General features: G+C 41.0%; 1 protein-coding gene across 1 annotated transcript; it reads left to right on the top strand.

Moving 5' to 3' along the window:
* Positions 1–1,074: 1,074 nt before the first annotated feature.
* EXOG (exo/endonuclease G) lies at positions 1,075–22,163 on the top strand (the record flags this gene model as incomplete). Its single annotated transcript, XM_082754781.1, has 6 exons — positions 1,075–1,222; positions 2,325–2,474; positions 5,777–5,916; positions 7,551–7,627; positions 10,340–10,454; positions 21,585–22,163. The coding sequence occupies 6 exons, from the start codon at positions 1,075–1,077 to the stop codon at positions 22,044–22,046; spliced, it is 1,092 nt and encodes a 363-aa protein (XP_082610907.1). The 3' UTR covers positions 22,047–22,163.
* Between the last annotated feature and the right edge of the window lie 205 nt (positions 22,164–22,368).

The following is a 22,368-nucleotide window of genomic DNA, read 5'->3' as shown; positions in this document are numbered from 1 at the left end:
CTGTTCAAACACAACACTACGTGCACACTAAGCTGTATCAATACAAGGTCCAGTAATACAGCTGCAAGCATCAGTGATGGGGGTTAAGCTAAATCCCAGGACCTTGCCCTGGAGTGTCTTCTTTTCTGCCAGCTCGAGCAGAGGAGCAGAACAGAGCAAGGGACACAAATCGCTTAAAATGGTTCCAACTGGATTTACAAAACCTTCTCTTCTAAGACTTTAATATTTGCTGGAAGTGGAAGTTACACTAACCCTAAGCTGGTGTTAGAGCCGTAGCTGATCCGAGGCAACGCACCCCTGCTCACAGCATGTGAGCAGGGATATTCACTGGTGCAACTGTTAGCAAATTCCCTGCTGGCACAGTGCTGTGGGGTCTGTCACAGGTGGGGAAATGGCTTTGGTGTGAGGTACTGCTCAGAGCAAGCGTTGGACCTAGAATTGTAATAGAGCTTCCACTTCACATTTTTTCCCCCTTCAACTTCAGCTGAATACCCTAAAAGATACAGTGAGGTTGGGGTGGACATGGAAAAATATTGAAAAATAATTTTTAGAAAAGAGTTTTTTATACTTGTGCCAGCATGGTGAGGAATGTAATCCCCCAAACATGAGGCAGGAAAGGCGTGTGCTCCACTTCAAAGTGAAGCATGGCAGGCCTTCTCCAGGCAAGTGATGGTGGGGAGTCCCAGCCCTTGTATTTTGGCATTTTTCATTGCTATACGCATCACTTTTCAGCAAAAATACTGCTTTATTGGAGCTGGGCAGGAAATGCTTATAGGTGTGGGTGCCTATGAGGGGTAAACATAATAATAATCATGCTGTCAGATTCCCTCATGAAGCACCTGATGTCCAGTAACCAAATGGCGGCACTGTCACCTGCCTGGGGACTGGTTTAAGCACACCTCTCCGGGCTGTCCCTGTGAGGGCGAGCCCTCTTTTATTTTATTTTTTTAAGCTTTCGGGGAAATCCCGTTTTACCCTTTATTAGCACATTATTCTACTGAGGCAACGCCACCATGGCGGGCTGACAGAGGGCGCTGCAGCGCGGCGCCGCCATCCTTCCTCTCTCCCTCCGCCATGGCGGCTCTGCCTCGCCATCGCCGCTTTTTGGGAGGCTTCGTTTGCGGGGCCGCTGCGGGAGCTGCCGCGTCTTGCTGGGCAGCCTGGAGGCTTCTCCGGAGCCAGAGCCAGCCGGAGCCGGCCCCCGAGCGGGTCCTGCCGGAGGGTAAGAGCTGAAGGGGCTGAGGGGACGCGGGGAGCCCCGGCTCCATAGCGCAGCGCGGGGCGGGAGCTGCTCCGCCTCAGCGCTGCCGCGCTCTCCACAACCGCCCGTCCCCCCCCCAGCCGCTCCGTTCCCCCTTGGAGCTGCTGTTTTTTTGGCTGCTTCCTCCGTGGAGTGCCCGAAGTGGGCAAAGGAGGGCGGAGGGATGTTATATTGGGGGATTCAGGGCTGAAAATGGCGCTATAAGCGCGGCTTCCCGCTCGCAGCCAAGCGGTGCGTGAGGGGAGGGGGTGCCTGCGGCTGACAGGATGGCTGACCCTGTGGGCAGCTGCAGCAGCCCTGCGTGGTCTGGTCATTTGGCATGTCTTTGTAAAGATACAACAAACATACCTACACGTATGTTTACTTAGAATCCCACAGTTCGGGCAGGCCATAAATAAATTTCAGCCTTTTCCCCCCAGTTTCCCTAGGGTTTCAGGTGTGTAGGGAAGGGGTATTGAGGGTGCCTCAGGGTGTGGAGGGAGTTAATGTATTTCTCTGTAGTCTGAAGGCTTTAAAAGTAAGTAAGGTGGATGCAAATATTCCTCCATTAGAGAAAAATGTTTTTAAAAAAAAACTTACGGTGAAGTTTTCCTCCATTCAGCAGCGTGTAACTATTCCTAGTGATGGTAGGACTTGTGCTTAACACCCTGATTTGCAAGGGGGAGTCTGATTTCTGGCTGAGTCCCTGAAAGGGGCAATCTGTGTGTTGATACCCTGTGTCCTGAACTCCTCTTTGGCTGATGAATCCCTAAATAAATGATAGTTTCTCCTGTAGAGGCCAACCCAGAGTAATTGCTGAGTAAATGTGTGCAGGCATTGCAGTGAATGAGTTAGTCCTAGAGCTCAGATCCTCCTGTGAGGGCATGATGGAAAGCACAGCTGTTTTTTGGTGGAAAGAAGTTTCACTGGATTGCTTTCCTAATTATTTTTGTCTTTAATTGTGGCAGTAATCTCAAATAGCTCCCTATACAGTATGTCCACATCCACAGAGATGCTTCTCTTACTGTCTTGTTTCTGATCGCATTTCATCTTTGGATTGCTTTCTGTTTATTTTTCTCTTCAGAACCAATAGAAGACTCTCTGCTGGAAAAATATGGATTCCCTGAAGCTGGAACAGAGACCAGATGTTACACAAATCATGCACTGTCTTACGATCAGGCAAAGCGCGTGCCTAGATGGGTGATTGAACATATTTCAAAACAGAAGACACTGGGTATGTAGGTGTTTATTTACTTAGATTTACGGCACTGAGAATAGGTTTTGCAGTTCACAGGATGCGGACCCAGGAATAGACTGGGAGAAAAACCCTGTAGTGATCTCTAGGTATGACTTTTTCCAGCTATTCACAATCTTACTGGAGGCAGTAGGCCTCTGGATGGATGTCAGCTCTGTTACATTTGAAGGCTGATATTGCTAGTGAATTAAAAGAGATCTGTCACTGCTGGTTGACAGGTCTCTTCAGTATTCCTTATCTTGCTGGGATTTGTCTAGTATTGCACATATAAGACAGGTCTGCATGACACAGCTCAAGGGCTGAGTGTGAAGGGGAAGTGAAGAACTAGAGCTACCTTCCATGAGAAGAAGTTTCTGTTGTGAATTTATGAAACAGTCTAAAAGCACCAGATCGGTGTAGCTGAATCAGTATAAACCTTCTAAGTCATGTTGCAGGAGGGAAGCTTAACTTCTCTCTATTAAATATGAATGGATGGAGAGAAAGTAAAACTGAAAATTAAACTTCTTACCTTATTCAACCTGAAAAATTCAGTCTCAAGTCCCTCAAATTGTTCTTGCTTCCTTAGCTAGTGTAGTTATTTCTGTGGGACAATTTATGTCAGTTGAGGCACTGCCCCAAATGAGTCAATGCCTTTAATAACCAGACCGTTTCACCTATAGATCTTGAAGAGATTTGCTCAGAATGTGAAGAAAAGATGAATCTCTGTTTCTGAGATAAAAATGGAGCAGAGGGCATCAACAGTTATAATTGTTCAAAGCTAGATAATGCATAGCTACTCGCTGCAGACATTACCTACTTTGATGCAGTTCTGTTGTATTTTCTGACGTGCATTATCTAATAGTCTCTTCCCTGTTCTTTATGCAAGACAGGCTTAGTGATTTTTGCTGTCAGTGCTGAGTGAAATGTGAATGGAATACAGTCATTATAAATCAAGTTTATAGCATTAGTTCAGCTTTTATAAGGTGAATTATTAGTAATGGATAACTTTATAATTGTAAAATGTTTTATGAAAGCAGTAGCCCTCTAAATATATCTTTATCACTGTCTTCAAATTACCTTTCAAAATTAAAAGCATGATCCTGAAAATATTTATAACCCACCCCTAAGTAGTATCATTGATTTCTCTTCTTTCTGAGAAGAAAGCAGTAGTTCCAGGCTTACTTTCAAGCAGGCCTTAAAAGTTGAATTGTTAAAACTTTTTCCAAATGATCAGGTACAACTAACTGCAAATTGAAAATATAGATCTTGAGACATTCAACTCAAGATTTATATATGAGAGCTATTGTAAGTGAGATTTGGGGCATACCTGTGTTGTTCACTTAAGTGTTTAAAAAGTGCTTTAAATGTAAATGAGGTCTACATGTAATTACAGGAGGAATCCTCCATTTTATCAAAGCAGTGGACAGAGAATAAATCATGATATATTTTCCATTTTTCAAGTTTAATTGATAAATTATGCTTTGTGCTTTGTCTTAAATAGTGAGATGAAGTGTCTTTTTTTTTTTTTTTTTAAAAAAAAGATAATTCTGTTGATTTGCATGCTGATAACATCATCGGTGTTGCTTCCTAAGCATCGATCCTGTGTTAAACTATTGTACCACATTCTTTACCAAAAAAAAACAAACAGAAAAGTGAGAGCTCCTTCCTTCTACCTGCGCTGCATAAAGATGCTTTGACCACTCTCCGTTTTGCCATTATCTCTGTATTACCTCCATGGACATATGCACAGATGGCCAGTGAAGAAGAGGAAATTGCTTACATATACTGGTTTCTGATCTGCATTACCAATATGTCTGCACATTTCCCACTCCTTCCCTTATTTCTTGTGGTCCTTAGATATTCTTGGATAGAGAAGCTGCCAAGGTGGAGAGCGTGGAGCACAGCATGCATAGGGTGTGTATGCACTCAGTAGTATCACTGAATGTGTGTGCACAGTCAGCTGTAGAAGACTTAACTTTAACAACTAACAGTGGTAATCATTGAAAATTGCCCTTCATGTTTTATTGCAAGAGAAAGTACTTTATGAAGTGCCAAGTTTGAGGAAAATTCTTGTGTGCACAGGTCCTGATTCATGCTTGAATGAAAAGAGAACATGTAATGGTCCTCTATATATTGTGTGTGTGAAATTTTGCCTGACACCCTGAATTTTATGAAGAAAAATCAGTATGCTGGGGATTCTTTGAATTATAGTGGCATTTGGAAAAAAAATGTGGACAACAGTGATGGTGCTTGAAGCTCTCCCACCACCTGTGTGGCCCTGTTGCACAGACACAGCGAAGTCAGCCCTTGGGTGTTCCTCAGCTGCCTCCATGGCACACCTTGCTCGTAATGGATGTTCATGGATGGATCCAAGGCTGTTCCCTAAGAAAAACAGTGTTTTGTTGGAGGTTGTCAGTGCCAGAATAATTCATGCAAGTCTTCTGGCCATCACCTTTTCAAGGAAGCGGCTGATTTGGGGATGAAGTTTTCTCAAAGTTGCAGCCTGCTCTGAGTAACTTCTTTCCCAAGAAGCAGACTGGGACTTCACACAGTGCAGGGACACAAAAAGGTGTATGCCCACAAAATCTATAAAAAAGCCACAGGCTCCCTGGCAGACGTAGCAGCTTAGTTTGGGCTGCCATCTCTGGAACAGTTCAGCTAACTCCTCCCGCAACCCTCTGCAAAAATAAACATAAAAACTGTCTTAAAGAAGACTTAAGCCAGGTCATTTTTGTGCATCATTTCCAAATGTCTGGAGAGGCAGCAGGGGAGTCCTAGAGAGGGGCAGGAAAGCTCTTCACTTAATTCTATGCACGTGAAGAACAAATGACTTGATGTTCTCCGGAATGGCCTTATTACCAGTGGGAAGTTTATAAAATAAAGCCATTCCACATCCAGGCTAGACTTGGAAAAAGAAGAAATGCTTCTAGTGGCTCAAACATTAAAAAATGGAACTGCTGCTGGTGAGGATTTGTGTATCTTAATTGTCCTAAAAAGAGAATCTGTACTGGTTTATATCTTTAGCAATCTTGCCTTTAATATTAGTGTGCCTTTATGATAAGGGTAAACTATTTTTCTTTCGTTTTTCTCTATAAAACAGTAAAAATGCAGTCTGTGGTAGGGAAGGGTAGTGGGAATGGAGGTAGGAACTGGAGCATGGATCTGTAAGGAGAATTCTTCTCTTGTATGGCTGAGGAGAAGAATATTCAGATTATTGTGTTGAATCCTAAAGTGTGGGCAATTTGGTGAGATGTCCTGTTGTTGATAGTTTAATGATAACAATCCAGTGTGTTATTTCTTAGGCAATGCAGACCGAAGGCACTGTAAATTCAGACCAGATCCTAACATCCCTCTAATGTTCAGTGCTGTCAATGAAGACTACCTTGGGAGCGGGTGGTCGCGAGGACACATGGCACCAGCAGGAGATAACAAATTTTCAACAGTAGGATTTTTTTATTTATTTATGTTTATCGGAAAGGGTAAAAAGACTCTTAAGAGTAACGTATGATGTTCCTTTCACTGTTTTTAGATGGGATATGGTCTCATTGTTGAAGCACAGACCTGATTTCAGACTTAAAAGGTCTATTCTTGATTGAGCACTGTAGGATGCTCATGCAGTCTAATTCAGGTGTCCAAATTGAGTGAAATTTAGAGTCTCAAGTGGGAACAAAGAAGGTGAGAACCTTCCCCAGCCAGACCTCACAAGTGTCTTCTGAAGCTCAGTGAAAGGGAGACGAGGAGAGATGACTTCATTTCAGCCAACAGGTGCTGAAATGTTTAAGGCTAGATTGGGCAAAGCAAAGATACTGCTAAGTACTGCTCTACATTGGCAAGAGGATTGACTGGATGATTTAAAAAGCTTTTTTTCCCCTTTCTGGCAATGTATATGAGGTAAATTAGAACCTTTTTGCCATAGTTCTTTCAGTCTATAAAATGTCTTCACCTGCCATTGGTTTGAATTGTAAGAAAAGCATGCCCTAATGCCTTGGCTGACTAACAAAGCAGCCTCGGATTTATTGGATCCTCATGCGAAATGTGCCTAATGCAGGCAATTTGTCAATTAACAAGCAGTTTGAATTTGTATTTCTGCTCTGCATAGTAGTATGCTCTGGGGCAGAGTGAGAGCACGCTGGCATGTATCGGATCAAAGAACCAGTCGTTTTATTTCTGCTGGAAGTGTCTTGCTGGGAGGTTAGTTGTGATACCTGGGCAGTTTTAGCAGATGAGCTACCTGCACAGAGAGATTCTCTACCTGGTTTGAAATGCAGTGAGGTAATACAGTGTTTCCAATACAGAGTTATAAAACCTTAATTTCACGGTTTAATTAGTGCAGGCAGTGTTAGCCCATTACTGTAAAAAGTTCTGTCAGCACCTTCACTTTGATGAAGAAGTATCTGAAAAACATTGACAGAGACAGAACCTGTGAAGATTCTGGGTAAAGATTTTGGATTTTTTTTATACTGTATTTTCCTGCATATGTGTAGTTGTAGCCCCAGGTCATTCACATCTCGAGATATGCAAGCTTTAATTCAGAGAGGTTTCTGACACTTTTAAAGCATAAAATTAAGCAGGTATGTAGCTGTTTGCATATTATGGTCCCATCATTTCATTACCTGCATCATATGTATTTGCAAGATTGTAAGATAGAGATGAATATTCTGTCTTTTGTTCTAACAGAAAGAAAAAGCTGGTGAATAATCACTCAAATAAATGAAAAGCATGATTGAAAGCATTGTCCCCTTTAAAATAAAGAGTATCTAGTTGCTTCCAAAGACAGTACAGTATTGGGAGTCTGTTAGCATGTTAATTACTACCATGCCTCTAGAATTGGACATTCTTGTACTGTTTCTGTCCAAAAAAAAAAAAAGAACAGATCCAATTTGCAAGGTTTGCTCCTCAGTTTTACACCTCTTATTCCAAACATTTTTGTAGATACTCTGACTCAGCTCTTGTCTGACCTTTTATTCTGATAATGGTAAAACTAAACTAGAAATGGCTTCTGATCCAAAAACTTAAAAAATGTGTTTACAGCTCGGATGTTTCAATGAAATGATACTATTTTCTTTCTTCATGCAGAGAGCTATGGCTGAAACGTTTTATCTCTCTAACATTGTGCCTCAGAATTACGAAAATAATGCTGGATTTTGGAACAGGTGAGAAATTACTTATAAGGAATTAACTAAATGAAAAATATGATCTGTAGAGATCATGTCAACCTTCTCTGAAAGGTAACTCACAGTCCTCACAATGCAAGAGCAGTATAATGGCTGCTTTAGCTCTTTATTCAGGAAAACTTTACAGGGCATTTATTTAGAATAAAATCATTTATTCTGGCTGATGCGGGTAAAGGTACCAGGCTTAACATTTCTGTCCTTAAGGAAAAATAAGTAGGAGCAGGGAAAGGGTTTAGATCTAGTTTTAACATCTCCAAAAAATCACTTCCAATATCAGAGTATCCACATCTCTGTACGTGGACATCTGTTCACTTTGAATAAGAGAACTGAGTGCTCCCTGCTGAGCTGTGACTACTCCAGGGCTTTTTTAGGTATTTCTCGGAGTGCTGGCTTCCAAGTAGCAGTCAGGCAAGTTCTCTGTTGTTTGTGAATGCTGGCTGGATCAGCTGGGAAGTGAAGCGAGTGGAAGTAAATCTTACCTTTCTTTATGTAGGGTTTTTATTCTGTCATCCCCTTGAGCAGAAAAAAAGCCTAATAAAACGAGCATTCATTTTGTGCTTCTTGCATAGGGCTTAAAGAATGTGAAGACTCAGAAACAGGAGGGGAGAATGATGAATTTCACAAGGCTCACTCGAGGGAAGGTTGGCAAAATCGTGTACAGTATTGTACTAAAAGTATGTCAGAAATGCATCATCATTCAACGACACGCACCTGCTTTCCAGTTTTACAAGAGTGCATATAAAATCATATGAGGCGTTCAGTAAGGTTACACTATTTTATAGACAAATAAAACGCTATAACATTTTAAGAGATGTTTCTGTTTTATTTTAATACCTCGAGTATTTGAGCGTAAAATTTCCTTGTACTGAAGCTAAGCGCTGGAACCAGTTTAAGGCTGGAAACCCTCCTTATTTCTCTGGAGCAGGATTGGTGCCTGATCAGGAAATCATGGGGAGTATTTTAGAATTTCCCCTGCCACTATCAGCCCCATAATTTAAGCTGCTGTTATCACTTTCTACCAACCCCAGCACCTTATCGCCGCAGTTTAAGTACACAAACTGGGTATTTGTGTCACTTGTTTCGTCAGTCACTTTTTAAATGATACATAGTTTTAAGGGTACTGTACCTCATATGTGTTGCATCCCTTCCTGTCTTTAGTACTCCTTTCCTTTCTTGATTTTAATCACTTCTTGAATTGTCTTTTGAGGTGCAGACAATACAGCTTAGACAGTTTAACAGTCTGATGATTTTTAAAGTGGTGTTTGCCCTTCAGCTGCGTGTTTTTGCTGCTTTCTCAGTTCCAGCTCTGATACATGCCTTACTCTACACCGAGTCGACTCCATTTACTAACCCAGTTAAACTGATCCACATTTTGGTTTGGTTTGTTACATTTCTGCCAGATTTGAAAATCGGATCAACGGGTGAGATGAATGCTAGAGCCAGCGTGGAGTAGGACAGTGCAGCTGGGGCAAAAAAGGGGAGCAAGGGGAAAGAATTGCAGGACTGTCTTTCAGGAACCTTAGATAGTAAGATACTAGATTGGTTTCTTGATGTGGTCTGACTGTTCGTTTATCATTTTCTTCCTACCAACGTGCTTCTTTCTTCCCTTCTGTCTTGAGTGTAACTTCGTGGTTCCTGTAGTCTGATCTCTGAGCAAAGCTAATGAGAGCGGAAAACAAAATTAGCTTGTGGTCAGTGCTTTGGCTTGTCACATGGCAGCGCACTATCACCAAAGAAAAATGGGTTAATTCCTGCTAATTCTGATTTGTGTGAGCTTTTTTAACTTACTAACCCATCACAGGAAAAAAAGTCTGGTTTTGGTCAGGGTTATGGACAGGTGAGGTGTGCTAAAGTTGGCCCAAGTGAGAGGTATGAGGAACAGGAGGGAGAAGGGGGAGAAACTTTCCCCCGTAAAAGCAGACATATTATCTGGGGTCCGCTGTCTCATGTTCTGGTCTCTTTGTCCATTTGAGTGAGGTACAGTTCTGTCTTTAGTAAAGGCCCAGTAGGTGCTCACTTTATGTAATTTCTGTAACACCTGCGGTGTTAGATCAGAGTGGTTACAATCTCCCATTTTCTGTAATAAAGCTGTAATCTGGAAAACTTTTTATTTGGGGAAGTATTTTATGCTGTAAACTGAATCAGCTAGTTTAGAAAACAAAAAGAACATTAGTATTTCTGGAGTAACTCTTTTTAATTAGTTATATATCAAAAAAAGCAATAAGTAGGCTTAGCAGGAATGGCACATAATAACTGAAAGTTCTTTGAGCTACAGAAAGAGCTGGTTGTTTAGGACATTGGTTCCTTGGGGTGAACATACAAACGCAGTAGTGTGGTAGAACCATTTGAACAAGAATGCCGCAGGCTGTTTAAAACAAGTGTCTTGCTAATCTAATCAATAGTTATCTTTCTGGTGTCAGGTATGGGATTAAGTAGAGAATTCAGATTTTCGAGTTAGGTGGCAAGGCTAAGGAACTATTTTCAGATAGGTGTGTGTTATCACACCCATCTATACATAAGTGAAACTGGAACAAGAGGGAAGTATGGCTTGGGCCTGCAGTTTGCCTTCTTCGGCATGTCAATCAGTCATGTGAGTGTGGAGAAGTCCTCTTGCCCTTCATAGTCTGTTTTGAAGTTTGTTGTGTTAAGTTTTCCCAGCTGGCTCTACTCAGTCTGACAAATATGTTTCAGAATGGAAATGTATTGTCGGGAATTGACCGAGAGATTTGAGGATGTCTGGGTAGTTTCTGGACCTCTGACCTTGCCTCAAACAAATGATGATGGAAAGAAGAGTGTTACTTACCAGGTATGTACTGGGTTAATTGTGCAGTGGTTATACATTTTAAATTACTATTTAAGAACAGGTTTGATATCATTGCAGCGTGATAAAACAAAGTTAAACATCCTACTATGTACAATATGTCCAATAGTAGTTGGGACTAATTCATTAGAAATATCTTGCCTACGTGTTAAAAATATAATTTTAAAATGATTTGTTTTATTTACAATGAGAGAACTATTGAATGTCTTCATGATTTGCAGTAAAACTATAGTCTGACTTCTGTGTGACAGTGTCTAAGCAGAGAGTTAGTGGATTTTGCTGATTTGAATGCATCTTTGCAGTCACTAATGTATTTTTTAGAAACACGGCACTACAAAGGTAATGGGGGCTTTTCAAACCTATTTAGGGGATTGCAATGCCTGTGCTCTGCTAAAAGCAATTTCAAAAGCAGTTCCTTGGTGATATCCCATATGTATCACTTAAAATCCCAGTTGCAAGGCCTTATCTAAGAACAACAAAGTCAGTTGAAAGACTTCATTCAAGTTCGGTAGGTTTTAGGTGAATGCAGTATAATTGCTTGTCCATTGTACTGATACCTATTTTGGTCCCCCATTTTATTATTTGTTTTAAATACCCTGAAGATACAGGTTTGATCAGGCACACTCTCTATTATCGCTGTTAGACAAACAGGAAAGGTTATCATGTTGAAAGGTGAATTTATGGTTGCTTGTCCTAACTTCTTGTAAGCATGCTTATAGACATCTGTAGGATCTGTAAGGTTCCTCGAAAACCTTACTATGCTCTTCTGCCCCTACTGTAATGACATATTATTGCTGTTTTCAGTTGTTGAATGCTAGCAAGCATAATGCAAATAATAGGGTATTTTGCACCTCTTGAAAAAAACACTTCTCCATGAAAATAAATGCTCAGATGAACTGCAGCGTCAGCTCGTGAGTGATTCAGCTGTCCAGCTAGGTCTCTGAGGAGCAATGCATGAGCTTGCTATAAAAACAAACCCTGTAGCTGAGGATTTGAGAGATGCTAAAGAGCGAGATGTTCGGCTTTCAATGCTAGCTTGTTTAGCAGTGAGATTTAGGCACTATTTCTCTGTTCTGAATGCGCTTGGAACTTTTTTTTGATTGAGCTTGGAAATCAGTAGTGACAGAATGTAATTTTTCCTGTTCACTTTTACCTGTTTACTTCTTTAAAACCTATCCCTTATATCACCCACACGTCTATAACCCTGACTGTGATGAAATCACTGCTTTGGTTTTTGTTTCTTTTTTTGTTTGTTTTCCTGACAGTCCTATGTTACGCACATAAAAACGCAATAATTATAGTTCATCTTTTTCATGTTGGGTGGCAGTTGCAACCTTCAGTTCCAACCTTGTATGCAGGTGCTGATTGGCACATCCTTCCACGAGGTCCTTAATGAAGTAGTGAAGTAGAGATAACCATCCATGCCGGCTTGTTTTTGTTTGTTTCCTTGGCTTTTTTTCTACTGCTATAGAAAGATACATCAGCCCACAGGAGTCCAGCACGTACCGGTGACAGTGTGAGATATGTGGCAAAACCACGTAGCTGGGAGCAGAAGGGAAATGTTACTTTTCAGCAGTGTCAAGCTGAACATTTGGCTCACTGTCACACAGAATGGTACCATAAGAGTTCTCCAGGTTTGCACATAGCTTGCTGGAATTTGTTTCCTTGTAGTTGTCAAGATAATGCATTTATTTACCGTTAAAAATACAGTTCAGTCTTACATTGCAAAGAGCTAAAAATCCTGAGCAGACTTGAAAATTTTATAGGCTAAAACGATTTTCCAGGAAGCAGTTGAATCATTTATCAACTGCATCTATCAACCGTTTTGGTTTAATACTGCTCATCTTTATTTTTTTTTCTCTAGAGAAAGTGTTTGCTTAGAAGAGGAAAGATTACCTTTTCTAAAATACAATTATGGCTCTACATTTTGGTTTTGAAATGTAAATGTTAGTATTCCACAGGTAAAAAATAACGGCAGGCACTGCATCTTACTGCCTTTATTCCAAGTAACTCGATATCAGGATCTGGTGCTGGAATAACAGTGGCACAAAATGTCCGTGCTGCTTTGATTATCATATCGTTCTGTTCTTGTCCGTTGCCAAGATGTCTTCATCATCTTTGGGTTTGATGACAACTCCGGTCTTTTATGAATGTTTTATCGGTTTTGGTCTTAATATAAACTATGAAGTGAAGTTCAGTGTGGAGTTGAAAAGGGTGGAACAATCACACTCACGTGTTCATTTCGCCATTTGGCCATTCATAAATCCTTCAGTCAGCTTCCTAGGATGAGATTCATTATATAGATTGATTTGTATTTAAGCTGTATTTAAGAACAGATAATACTGTCAGCAGGTGGAAAAATAAAATGTTGATTGGGGGTGAGGTTGGGTTGAATATGCAGTTATTTGAGTTGGATCCTGTTTGGGTACACTTCTAAGAATAAATAAATGCAGGCTGAGGATTGTTTGGTTATTGTGAGATTTCTTTATAGTATAAGTGCCTTTGTTTGCCATTGAAGCCCTCCTTTAGGGGGAGAGAGTTCAGAGTAGAGTGTAGAGGGATTTTTTTGGTTTTGATTTATTTTTTTTTCCTCCATCCATCAACACGTACTCTTAGAAGAGGGAACGCAACCTGTCAAAACAGTGAGGAGAAGTTCTTTTCAAACATACACAATTGCTGTCATTGCCATTGATTTTGGTAGTCTGGGCTTCAGCCCCTAAAACGAGAACACTTAAAATGTTTGCAGCTGAATGAGATGGGAAGGTACCTCTTAGCCATCTTTCAGGAGCAAACCCTGTAAGGTTCAAACAAGTGACTTAGAAATGAAAGGCTTTTAGACCTCATTGTTTGGGCTTATGAAGCTGATGTGGGAAGGTGTCCTTTTTTCTTTGTGTGTGCTGTTTAGGGAAAAGTGCTGTAGTGTACACCAAAGTGCTGAAACTCACAACGTGTCATCTGGCAACATAACTGTTAAGGCTGAGCTCCTTTCTGATGCTGTTCTCATCCTACAAGACTAGAGGTGTAGAAAAAGAAAACACCCAAGTACTACTGTGAATGTGTCCACGTTGATTTGCTTCAGTTCCTCTCTTCAATTGTAGTTTTCTTGTTTTTTGGCTAAAGAAGTGATGAAATATGTATCTGTGGCTTTACAGGCTGGTGTTTTTCTCATCAGACATCCAAAAAGGTTATTTTTAGATCACTATAGAGGAAAAACAGAGCATCGGTCATGGCATTGTTCCCAGTTCCTGCTTGGACTCTGGTACCATTTGCTGTTTAATTCCAGAAAGGGAATTAACCTTGAACTCCTTAGATGCCAACGTTGTTCTATCTATTGGCTGAACTTGCTGTATCCTCAGATATGTTCTGTCATTTCATCTGTCTCCAGCAGTGGCTTTTATTGCAAAGAGTAGATTGATGACCACGCTTGGTATCTGAAAAATACATTTTGAGAATGTATGTAAAATAGAATGCCAACAGGAAAAATCTGTTCTGTGTCGTTGGAGAGGCAGATGCAGGTTTTTCATCTTCGTCCAGATCAAATCAAAATGACATTGTCTCGTTTTGTACGTTGCTGCTCTCCAGTGACTGTCACTTCGGTGTTTTTCCTCTGTCAGCAGATTTGGAGTTGGAAATATAAATTTTGCAATAATTCTCCTGCATCGTGCTCAACCCTCCGCTCTCTTATTTCCTATGCCACTGTAGTAAATGTTAATTTGAGAAAGGTTTCCCATTAAAGTAAGTATGGTTTAGGTAACACTTTGTTTATTGCTTGAAGACAACATTTTCCTGTACTTTGTAGTGAGCTCGTTCTGGAATCAGGTCTACGGTTTAATTTTCAAAATGGAATGGCTGCTTTTCTAGGCTGGGCCAGAGTTGTACAACAACTGAACCAGAAAATACACTTACTTGTCATCTATTTCTGTGGCAAACAAGTCCCCGGGACACAAATCACACCTCTCAAATCTAAGATGGTACTTTATGGTTTCTGCAGTCAGGTTTCAAAAGCAGTAGAGATTCTCCTATAAGTTTCTTAGCCAGGAGAGCAGGAATCTGTGTTAAAGGAAGAAATAAACCTGGGGGCTACTTGTTGGCTTTGCCAAATGTGCTCAAGGCTACACAGACACCTAGGGGATGTAGGTCCATTATACACGTCCCATAAAACCTGCGTTCAAATGGGTAGTTACTAGATCAGCTGGTGTAAATGACCAGAGAGCTGTCAGCCCTAAATTTAGACATGATGTACAAGTGAAAATAATAGACGCTGGGTTAAGATTGGAGGAGAAGAGACACCAAAGGTGCAGGGTAGATTTATGGGGTTGCTTTTATTTAGCACTGTAGCACTCCTGAAGGTTCTTTTATTATAGGAAGAGTGGTGATAGGGGCTGTGGTGGATTCAGTGTTAAGTATAACCTAAGTGGATTTTGTGGGAGTAGTAGTCTGTCATCATGTAAACATGGCATTGGAATGCCTGTACACATCCTCTTGATTAAAACAAAGAAAAAAAAAATATGGTGGAGCGTGTCCTTTAATGCTGTAATTGTGGTTTTAGGCAGAATTTTTGTTTTACCATCTCTTGTTTCCTTTTTTTAATTTATTTTTTTAAGATTGCCAGATTCGGCAATAGCAAAATGACCATAACACTTTTTTTTCAGAAATACGTATATTTGGAGAACTTGGCTGTGCATTTTTGTAACAGTTCATTAATACATTTTTATCAGTACTGTTTTCTATTTTCTGTGTTACCAGAACTGCCTTCACAACATTCAGTTCTTCTCAATGCTATCTGATAGAGTTCTCCCAAATACTGTGGGGGGAAAAAAACACACTATCAGCAGAATCAGTGCTGCCTAACACAAATCCAGAAGGAATTGGAGTGAAGGCGGTTAAAGCTGTCACAACAATCAAGTAAACAAATTATACTGATAGGAACGGGATTTTTTTACGTTGCCAGATTGTCTGCTTCTATATAGAATTCAATATCAAATTATAATGAGCTCCTGACTGTCAAACACAGGGTTGTATCAGCAGGAAGGATACTATCTGCAATAAAACATCTGATGGGCCTGGTCAGTGGCATGCTGTAAGTTGCAGCTAAAATGAAACAAGCCTCTCTTTAGAGAGAGGTGCAGTCTTATTTTGTGTGATGGGAATGTCCTTTTTAATTCAAGAAATGCGACGGACATCTTAATTTCATTAATGGCCAGATGTAGATGGAAGTGTTGTTACCTGGAGAATTGTACGTGTGCTGTTTTCAGTCCATCCAGGCTTGCAGCATGGCTTTGTTTTAAACTCAGGTTATTAAAGACAGGGTGGGATGGAAGAAATGGTACCTGGAGTGCAGAGGTAAAATCTGCAGCTATCATTTTAATGTCTTTGTGATGGTACCCTTTGATGCAAGGACTCTTCAGCGTGTGCTGGCAGTTAAGTCATGATTGAACGTGATTTCTGTTTACCAGAATCTCAGATAATTGCCAGTCGAGAGCTGGCACTCACTGATGAAAGGCTAGTCTCTTCTGCTAATTCTCTTTGTGGTTGATTTTCATTTTCTAGTCACTAGGTGGCAAAATACTACTTCCACATTCATGAGTCCTTACTTTTAAAAATTATTCCTACCCTTTCAAAAGAAGATAAGTTTCTTACTGCTCAGGGCAGCTGCAACCAGTACAATGTAAAACAAAGATATGATAAAGCTTGTTTCAAATGTCTAATCAGAATAACAGTTCTGCTACTGTTCTAATGCAATCTTTTAGGTATTCTGCCATTACGCCCTTTATGTCAGAATGGAATTTTCTTTCTCATAAAGCCCAAATTGTGATTTTTAGGGACTGCTTTTTCCTGTCTTTATCGGATTACCCCCATGAAGGTGACATTATTTAATGCCATATGCTTTAACTTACCCTGGATGCTGTTAGCAAATGCCTTCATTCTTTATTGTGATATTTAAGCACTCTGCAGATATTATCAAATTTGTCCTTCTTCCAATTCAAAAAATAACTACAAGCAAGAATAGTTATGAAAAAATATTATGCAAAAAGCCAAGTTCAGGAAAATCCTCATCCAGTGACTTAAGTATGAGACTGAATTTATCAAAGTTCACTAAATTCTCTCTATTTTAAGAAATCTTGTTGCTTCTGCCTTCATCTTTGTCTATCCATGTGAGCTCTTTAAGTTTGGATAACTGCTGTTATGTTTGTTGTTTTAGCAATATTTAAGCATCTCTAAATGTTAGGAATTGTGTGTGTTTTGATGGCCCATCCTTGTGACTGCTGTCCATGTTTAATTGGGCATAACATTGAGTATAACAAGTTTAGACATACTTGTTGAATATCAGTATCAGTGTCAATAACAATAATAATTAAAACAAAAAAATAAACACTATGCTGAAAATGGCGTTGCCGTAAAGTTGCATTATTAGATGACACCAGTTCAGTTACAGGGCTTCAGGCAGCACCAGATCACTGTGGAAAGCAAAATACAAGGGAATAAGCAGCTCCAAAAAGTTAGGGCAGTGAACATAAGTATGCTGAACAAATACAAACAAAAAAAGTGAAGTCATATCTGAAATTTCACATCAGTATCCCAAACGATGATGGGAAAGGAGTACTTTTACTGCTGTAAAAAGAGGATTCTTTAGGTTTCGTGCATTTTTTTCCTTGTCATGAGGATGTTGGCAATTGGAAAGTTTTAGCAAAAGTTTACAGGAATAGAGAAAACTTTCCTTGTGGCCTGCTCTCAGCAGGGTGAGAAAGCACGTGGGACAGCAGTGATTTTCAATATGCCATGGCTGTATTTTCTAGATTGTTGTATTAGCTTGTGAGATGTTTCTGAGTCACATACACTATTAAAAACTGCTGCTCTTTTCCAACTGGGACAGATAGCTGTTGCAGGCATTGATTGCGAAAAGATCGTCTGCTGCCTGTGGATAGAATAGCACAAATCAAAGTCAGCTTCTGTATGGATAATCTTAACCCATTTTCCCTTTTTTTGCATTAGGGGCATATGTTCCCTGCCTCTCTTAGGCATGCATTGATGATGGGTGATAAAGGGGATGGCACAGGTCAGGTTAGTGACTCAGGCTGCTGTAGTTAAGTGGGAAGATCCTCTAGGTGGCAATAGGAAATGACTTGTTGAGTTTGTTTTTCTTACCAGTTGCTTCTGTTGCAAACTTCACTTCTGCAGAATCACACATTGTTTCTCTCCCTGGCTGCTGGGCTGTGTGGTGGGCCAGTGATGTGGATTCATTCCTCTGCAGCTTCTGTGTCAACTCCCAGAGAAAGGCAAATTGTGGTATACTGAAGAACATAGTCATGGAAATATTACAGCATGCTCCAGAACTGCATTTATTTTTTAACAGGAATCACTGCATCACACTGGCAGCAGAGCTGATTGGTGATGCTTCCTGTGTGTGCTTCATGTAAGTGTTAAAGTGCAGAAAAATCTTAGTCAGGCATATTTAGTCTGTCAGAGAAATGGGGCACCCTCTATCTTCCTTCTTTCCTACCTGCAGAAAGAGCTGGTGGCAGAGCTTTTACACCCTGTTTTGTGTAAGGAGAGGACGCTGCCGTGGACTCCGGCCATTTGGCAGGCTAAAAATTTGTCTTAATCATTTTAACGGTATTAGAACTCAGCAAAGTAATTGCAGAAAGAGTTTATTGCTACTCAGAGGATACGGTATAAAGCCTGTGCGCTACTTAAATTTTATTTAAATCCTCAAAAGAGAGCTTGTGTGGAACTGAAGTGGTACATAAATTGCATGTATGGCCATTGCCTGTGCTGAGTTGAGTTTTTTAGAACTGCTTTTCTCAAAAAAAAACAAACCTTCCTTTTTCTGGAAGTAGTCCTCTCTTTCCTTCTTTTCCTCCTTCCTTCATATACAGTGCATAAATGTGCATTATTTTGCATAGAATATATAGAAATATATCAGGGGGGCTTAATACTGCATAAGCATAGGGTCTGTTTTCCCTTAACACCCACTCCAGGCATTCAGCATTTCCATTTCGTACCTAACCACTCTCTGTGCAGCTCTGTTCATTCCCTCGCCTTTCTCTCCACCCACTCAAGTCCTCAGCCTCAATCCCCTGTTCCCTCTGCTAGCTCGCTCGCACACATTCACCTGTTTGTTTTACACATGCCATATATATCCCCTAATTGGAGGTACTCCCAGCAGCTCCAGCTACCTGATCACCCTTCCTCTGGTCTTTTATACAACAGACAGAGGATGCTGGTGTGTGTTTGTGCGTGGGAGGTGTTGAGGAGCGGAGAGGACAAAGCTAAGGAGGACCAAGGTGTTATGCAGGTATTTATAGCAGGAAAAAGTTTGCAAAGAGCCCTGGAGAAGGCAGTGCAGGCACAGGAATGATGTTGATGAGGGGTTGTTGGCCCAGGGGAATCTGGGGAGCAGGGTTTGTTCTCAGTATTGCCTTCCCTGGGGGGGGACACAGCAGCTTCAGGGTGCAGCACAGCTGTGCACAGCCTCTTCCTTCTTCTCTGCCCTGCCCTGGCAGCGTGCAGGAGGTGGGACTGCAGCACAGGCTCTGCAAGCTCCCTTCTCCACTAGGAAAAAAAGAGCTCCAGCCTTCAACAGCATCAGTCGCTGCCTGTGCTTGGGTGAATATGGAAATATGAATCCCCTCCTCCTCTCCCCGTGGGGGCTTTTCATGCTGCTTAGCTCCCTCCCTCCCACCCCCAACACGTTGCATGTGCTCCCCAGTTTGAGTGCCAGCTATCTCAAGCAGGTTACACCCCGACATGCCTCGTTTTTGTAGTTCAGTGTAACCCACCAGGTATAACAGTGGGTCGAAGCGTAGTTTTCAGTGTGTTTTAAAATTACCTGTACGTCACTCGGCTTTGATTATTTATGCAGTTGATCCTGAGGAGCTGCAACTGTGGTTTCACCCACACTGAATGCTAAATGTAAAGTGCTTTGACACTTGGGAGCTCTCATTTCCCTATCAAGACATCTGTCGTAGAAAAGGAAAGTAGCTTTGGCATAAGGCATTTATTTATTGCTTTCCGTTTTCAATCACTGCTAGATGTTTAGGCAGAGCTTTATTTAGGAGAGTGTTGGTGGCACAAGCAAGATCATTTCTGTAGAAAAGTGTAAACTACAGCAATGCTGTTAAATAGCCTAGTATGGGGAAGGGGAGGAAATATCTGTTTTTGGTAACAGAGTAAAGAAATCTTAAGAGCATGTTTGTCAGAGACTGTAGTAAAGTTACTGCTACGTTGTTGTGCAAAACCTGGAATAAATCCTCTGTATTTAGAGGCTGGCCTTTCTCCTAAAGGTGCTTTTCTCTGGTTTCAGCCTAACCAGAACTGGCATCAGAGGTAGAAGACACACATCCAGCACTGAACGGTTAGAATAGACTGAAGTGAACTTTGTTTCAATAGCCACAGTCAAATTTAAATTTAAAAAATGTGTTTCCTTTTGCAGAAGTACCGACTACTCTCGGAATAAAGCATACGTAGGAAATATTTCTTCTGTGGTTGAGTTATACTGTATATATAAATCGACCAAGCATGTCTGAACTGATATACCAACTTAGCTTGTAAAATACTTGCAATTAATGTGATCAGTTGTGGCAGTGAAATAAATGCCTGCTTTCTCTGAAATTGTGTTTTAACTGCATCTAACAAAGGCTGTCAGAAATCAAATAAGCAGCCTTCGCTTCTGCAGGTATTGCAAGTACTGGAAATACTACCAAATTACTGGATTTGATGTGAAAACAAGATGCCTTTGTAGTTCTTGCAGGGAGTCTGTATCTTTTTCTTCTGCTGCCGTTAGAATAAAAGCACGAATTTTTGAGGGGTGGTTATGCAGAAGGGCTATGCAAAACTGAAACTTCCCCTGCGTGAGCCTGTTGTACCTTGTCGGCACGGCAGACCCAGTTCAGCAACACTGCAGGAAAAAAAGAAAAGCCTAACACAGTGCATGCATGAGCATCACTTTCTGAATAGAGATTACACTTATCTTCGACAGGTATCTTCCCTGGGACTAATTTTTGAGACAGGGTGGGGTATCTTCTGTGTAACATATGTGTGTGAGTTTAGTGGGCCTTGTGTGACATCAGATTCCTGATCATCCCCCACTGGTGCTTCAGTTAAATTCCTGGATCCTGATCCGATTGACACAGCAGGAAATCTATTACGTACACGCTCATGAGTTGAATCATAGTGAATTCATGGAAGAAGCAGATTCATCAAATTATGCATTTTCTTTGGATAGACTTCCTTCAGGATACTGAGTCACCAAATGTACTTTATATCCAGATCCTCTCAAAAATGCATTTTCTTAGGTAATACAGCTTGTAAAAACATCCTGTATAAGGGTGTTAGAGATATGAAAAATGACTGGCAGAAGGTAAGTAAGAGCTGATTTGAAATGGGTGTTAAAAGGTACGTGATTTGGAGCAGTCAGATCAGGATTCATGTAAAACGTATAGATCCAGCGTTACTGAAAACAGCGCTCAAAGTGTTAACAATGTGACGCAGCAGGACAAGAACCTCGATCATGCCTTCATGTCAGCTACGCTTACAGATCAGCACCAGAGGATTAGGGAGCTGGGCTCTTGGCTGACTCCGTGTTTCCAAATATGTTTTTCGGATTCGGTTCCAGTTCAGTTTCAGCTGTAACTGAAGTTGCTCTGGTTTGCAAGTGCTTGGGAGATTTAGGTTAAATTAATTCTTCTGCTGGAGCTCCTTGCTCTGGATCTCTACAAATATCTAGGCAATGACAGGCTAATCTTTTGGCTTTTTGTCTGCATGGTTGTTTTTAACAGTGCAATGTGAAGTCAGTGGTGGTATGAGAAAGGCAGAGAACCTTCTGGGAGAGTCTTCTACCAACAGTGGCCAAACAACCCTGCAGTGAACCGTTCTCTGCCCTGCTTCTCCTCTTTGAGAAAGAGATTCAGATATCAAATGACTAGCTCAGTCCTGACTGGCTGTATGAGGAGCTGCAATGAAATTGTGCTTTTCCACTTCAGCTTCTGGTCTGATAACATTGCACATGATTTCAGTGTGTAGTTACGTGCTGGGACTCCTTTTTAGAGGCAGTAGGATTGGTCTCACTTCTCTTTTCCCCTCAGTTGACAAGATCTGTGTCTTTTCTTTTGACAGGTAATTGGAAAGGATGATGTAGCTGTGCCATCCCACCTCTACAAGGTGATCCTTGCCAGACGGACCAGAACATCGACAGAGCCCTTGGTGCTGGGGGCTTTTGTGGTGCCAAACAATCCCATAGGCTTCAGTCACCAGCTGACTGAGTTCCAAGTAAATATTGAAGAGCTGGAAAAAATGGCAGGTTTAGTTTTCTTCCCCCAGGTGGACAAAACCAAAGATGTTAAAAATATCTGTGAGGTGGACACCTGTAAACTGATAGGCTTCAAGGAATTTACGTTGTACATCACCACTCGAAAAGTGCAGAGTGCCCGTACGTTGCACCGGTTGGAGAAAGCCATGTCAGAGTTAAAGGAGGCAGGAATTGAGCCTGATGAATATCTCCTAAAGCTTCACAAGAAGAAGGAGGAAGAACTACTGCAGGAAAAAGAAACAGCAGCTAGAGAGGGGAAAGCTGGCTGAGTACTTCTTTAGGAAGATGCTTGGGTTTTGTACTTTGAGAAGCGAGCTGAAGGCAAACAAAAAACAGAGCTTTATAAACGATCCTTTTCTAAATTGTGAAAACAATAAACATTTGGAAACTGATGGGTTTGGAATAATGTTCATTCTTGTGTAACACGATGCCCACATGTGCCTTGCTGCAGTGTTTAGGTATGGGAAATGAAAATGACTCCTTTTTGGCAGGAATAGATTACAGGACCTCCAGAAAAGGCTTTGTGCTATTTTCCAAGCTGGACGTCAGACTTGGGGTTTGTACGGAATCCCTTCTAGGAATATTATAAAA

This window comes from Aythya marila (genome assembly GCF_965140915.1).
Source record: "Aythya marila genome assembly, chromosome: 2".
Taxonomy (NCBI): Eukaryota; Metazoa; Chordata; class Aves; order Anseriformes; family Anatidae; genus Aythya; species Aythya marila.
Note: the sequence above shows the minus strand (reverse complement) of the source record. Positions and strands in the feature narration are given on the sequence as shown.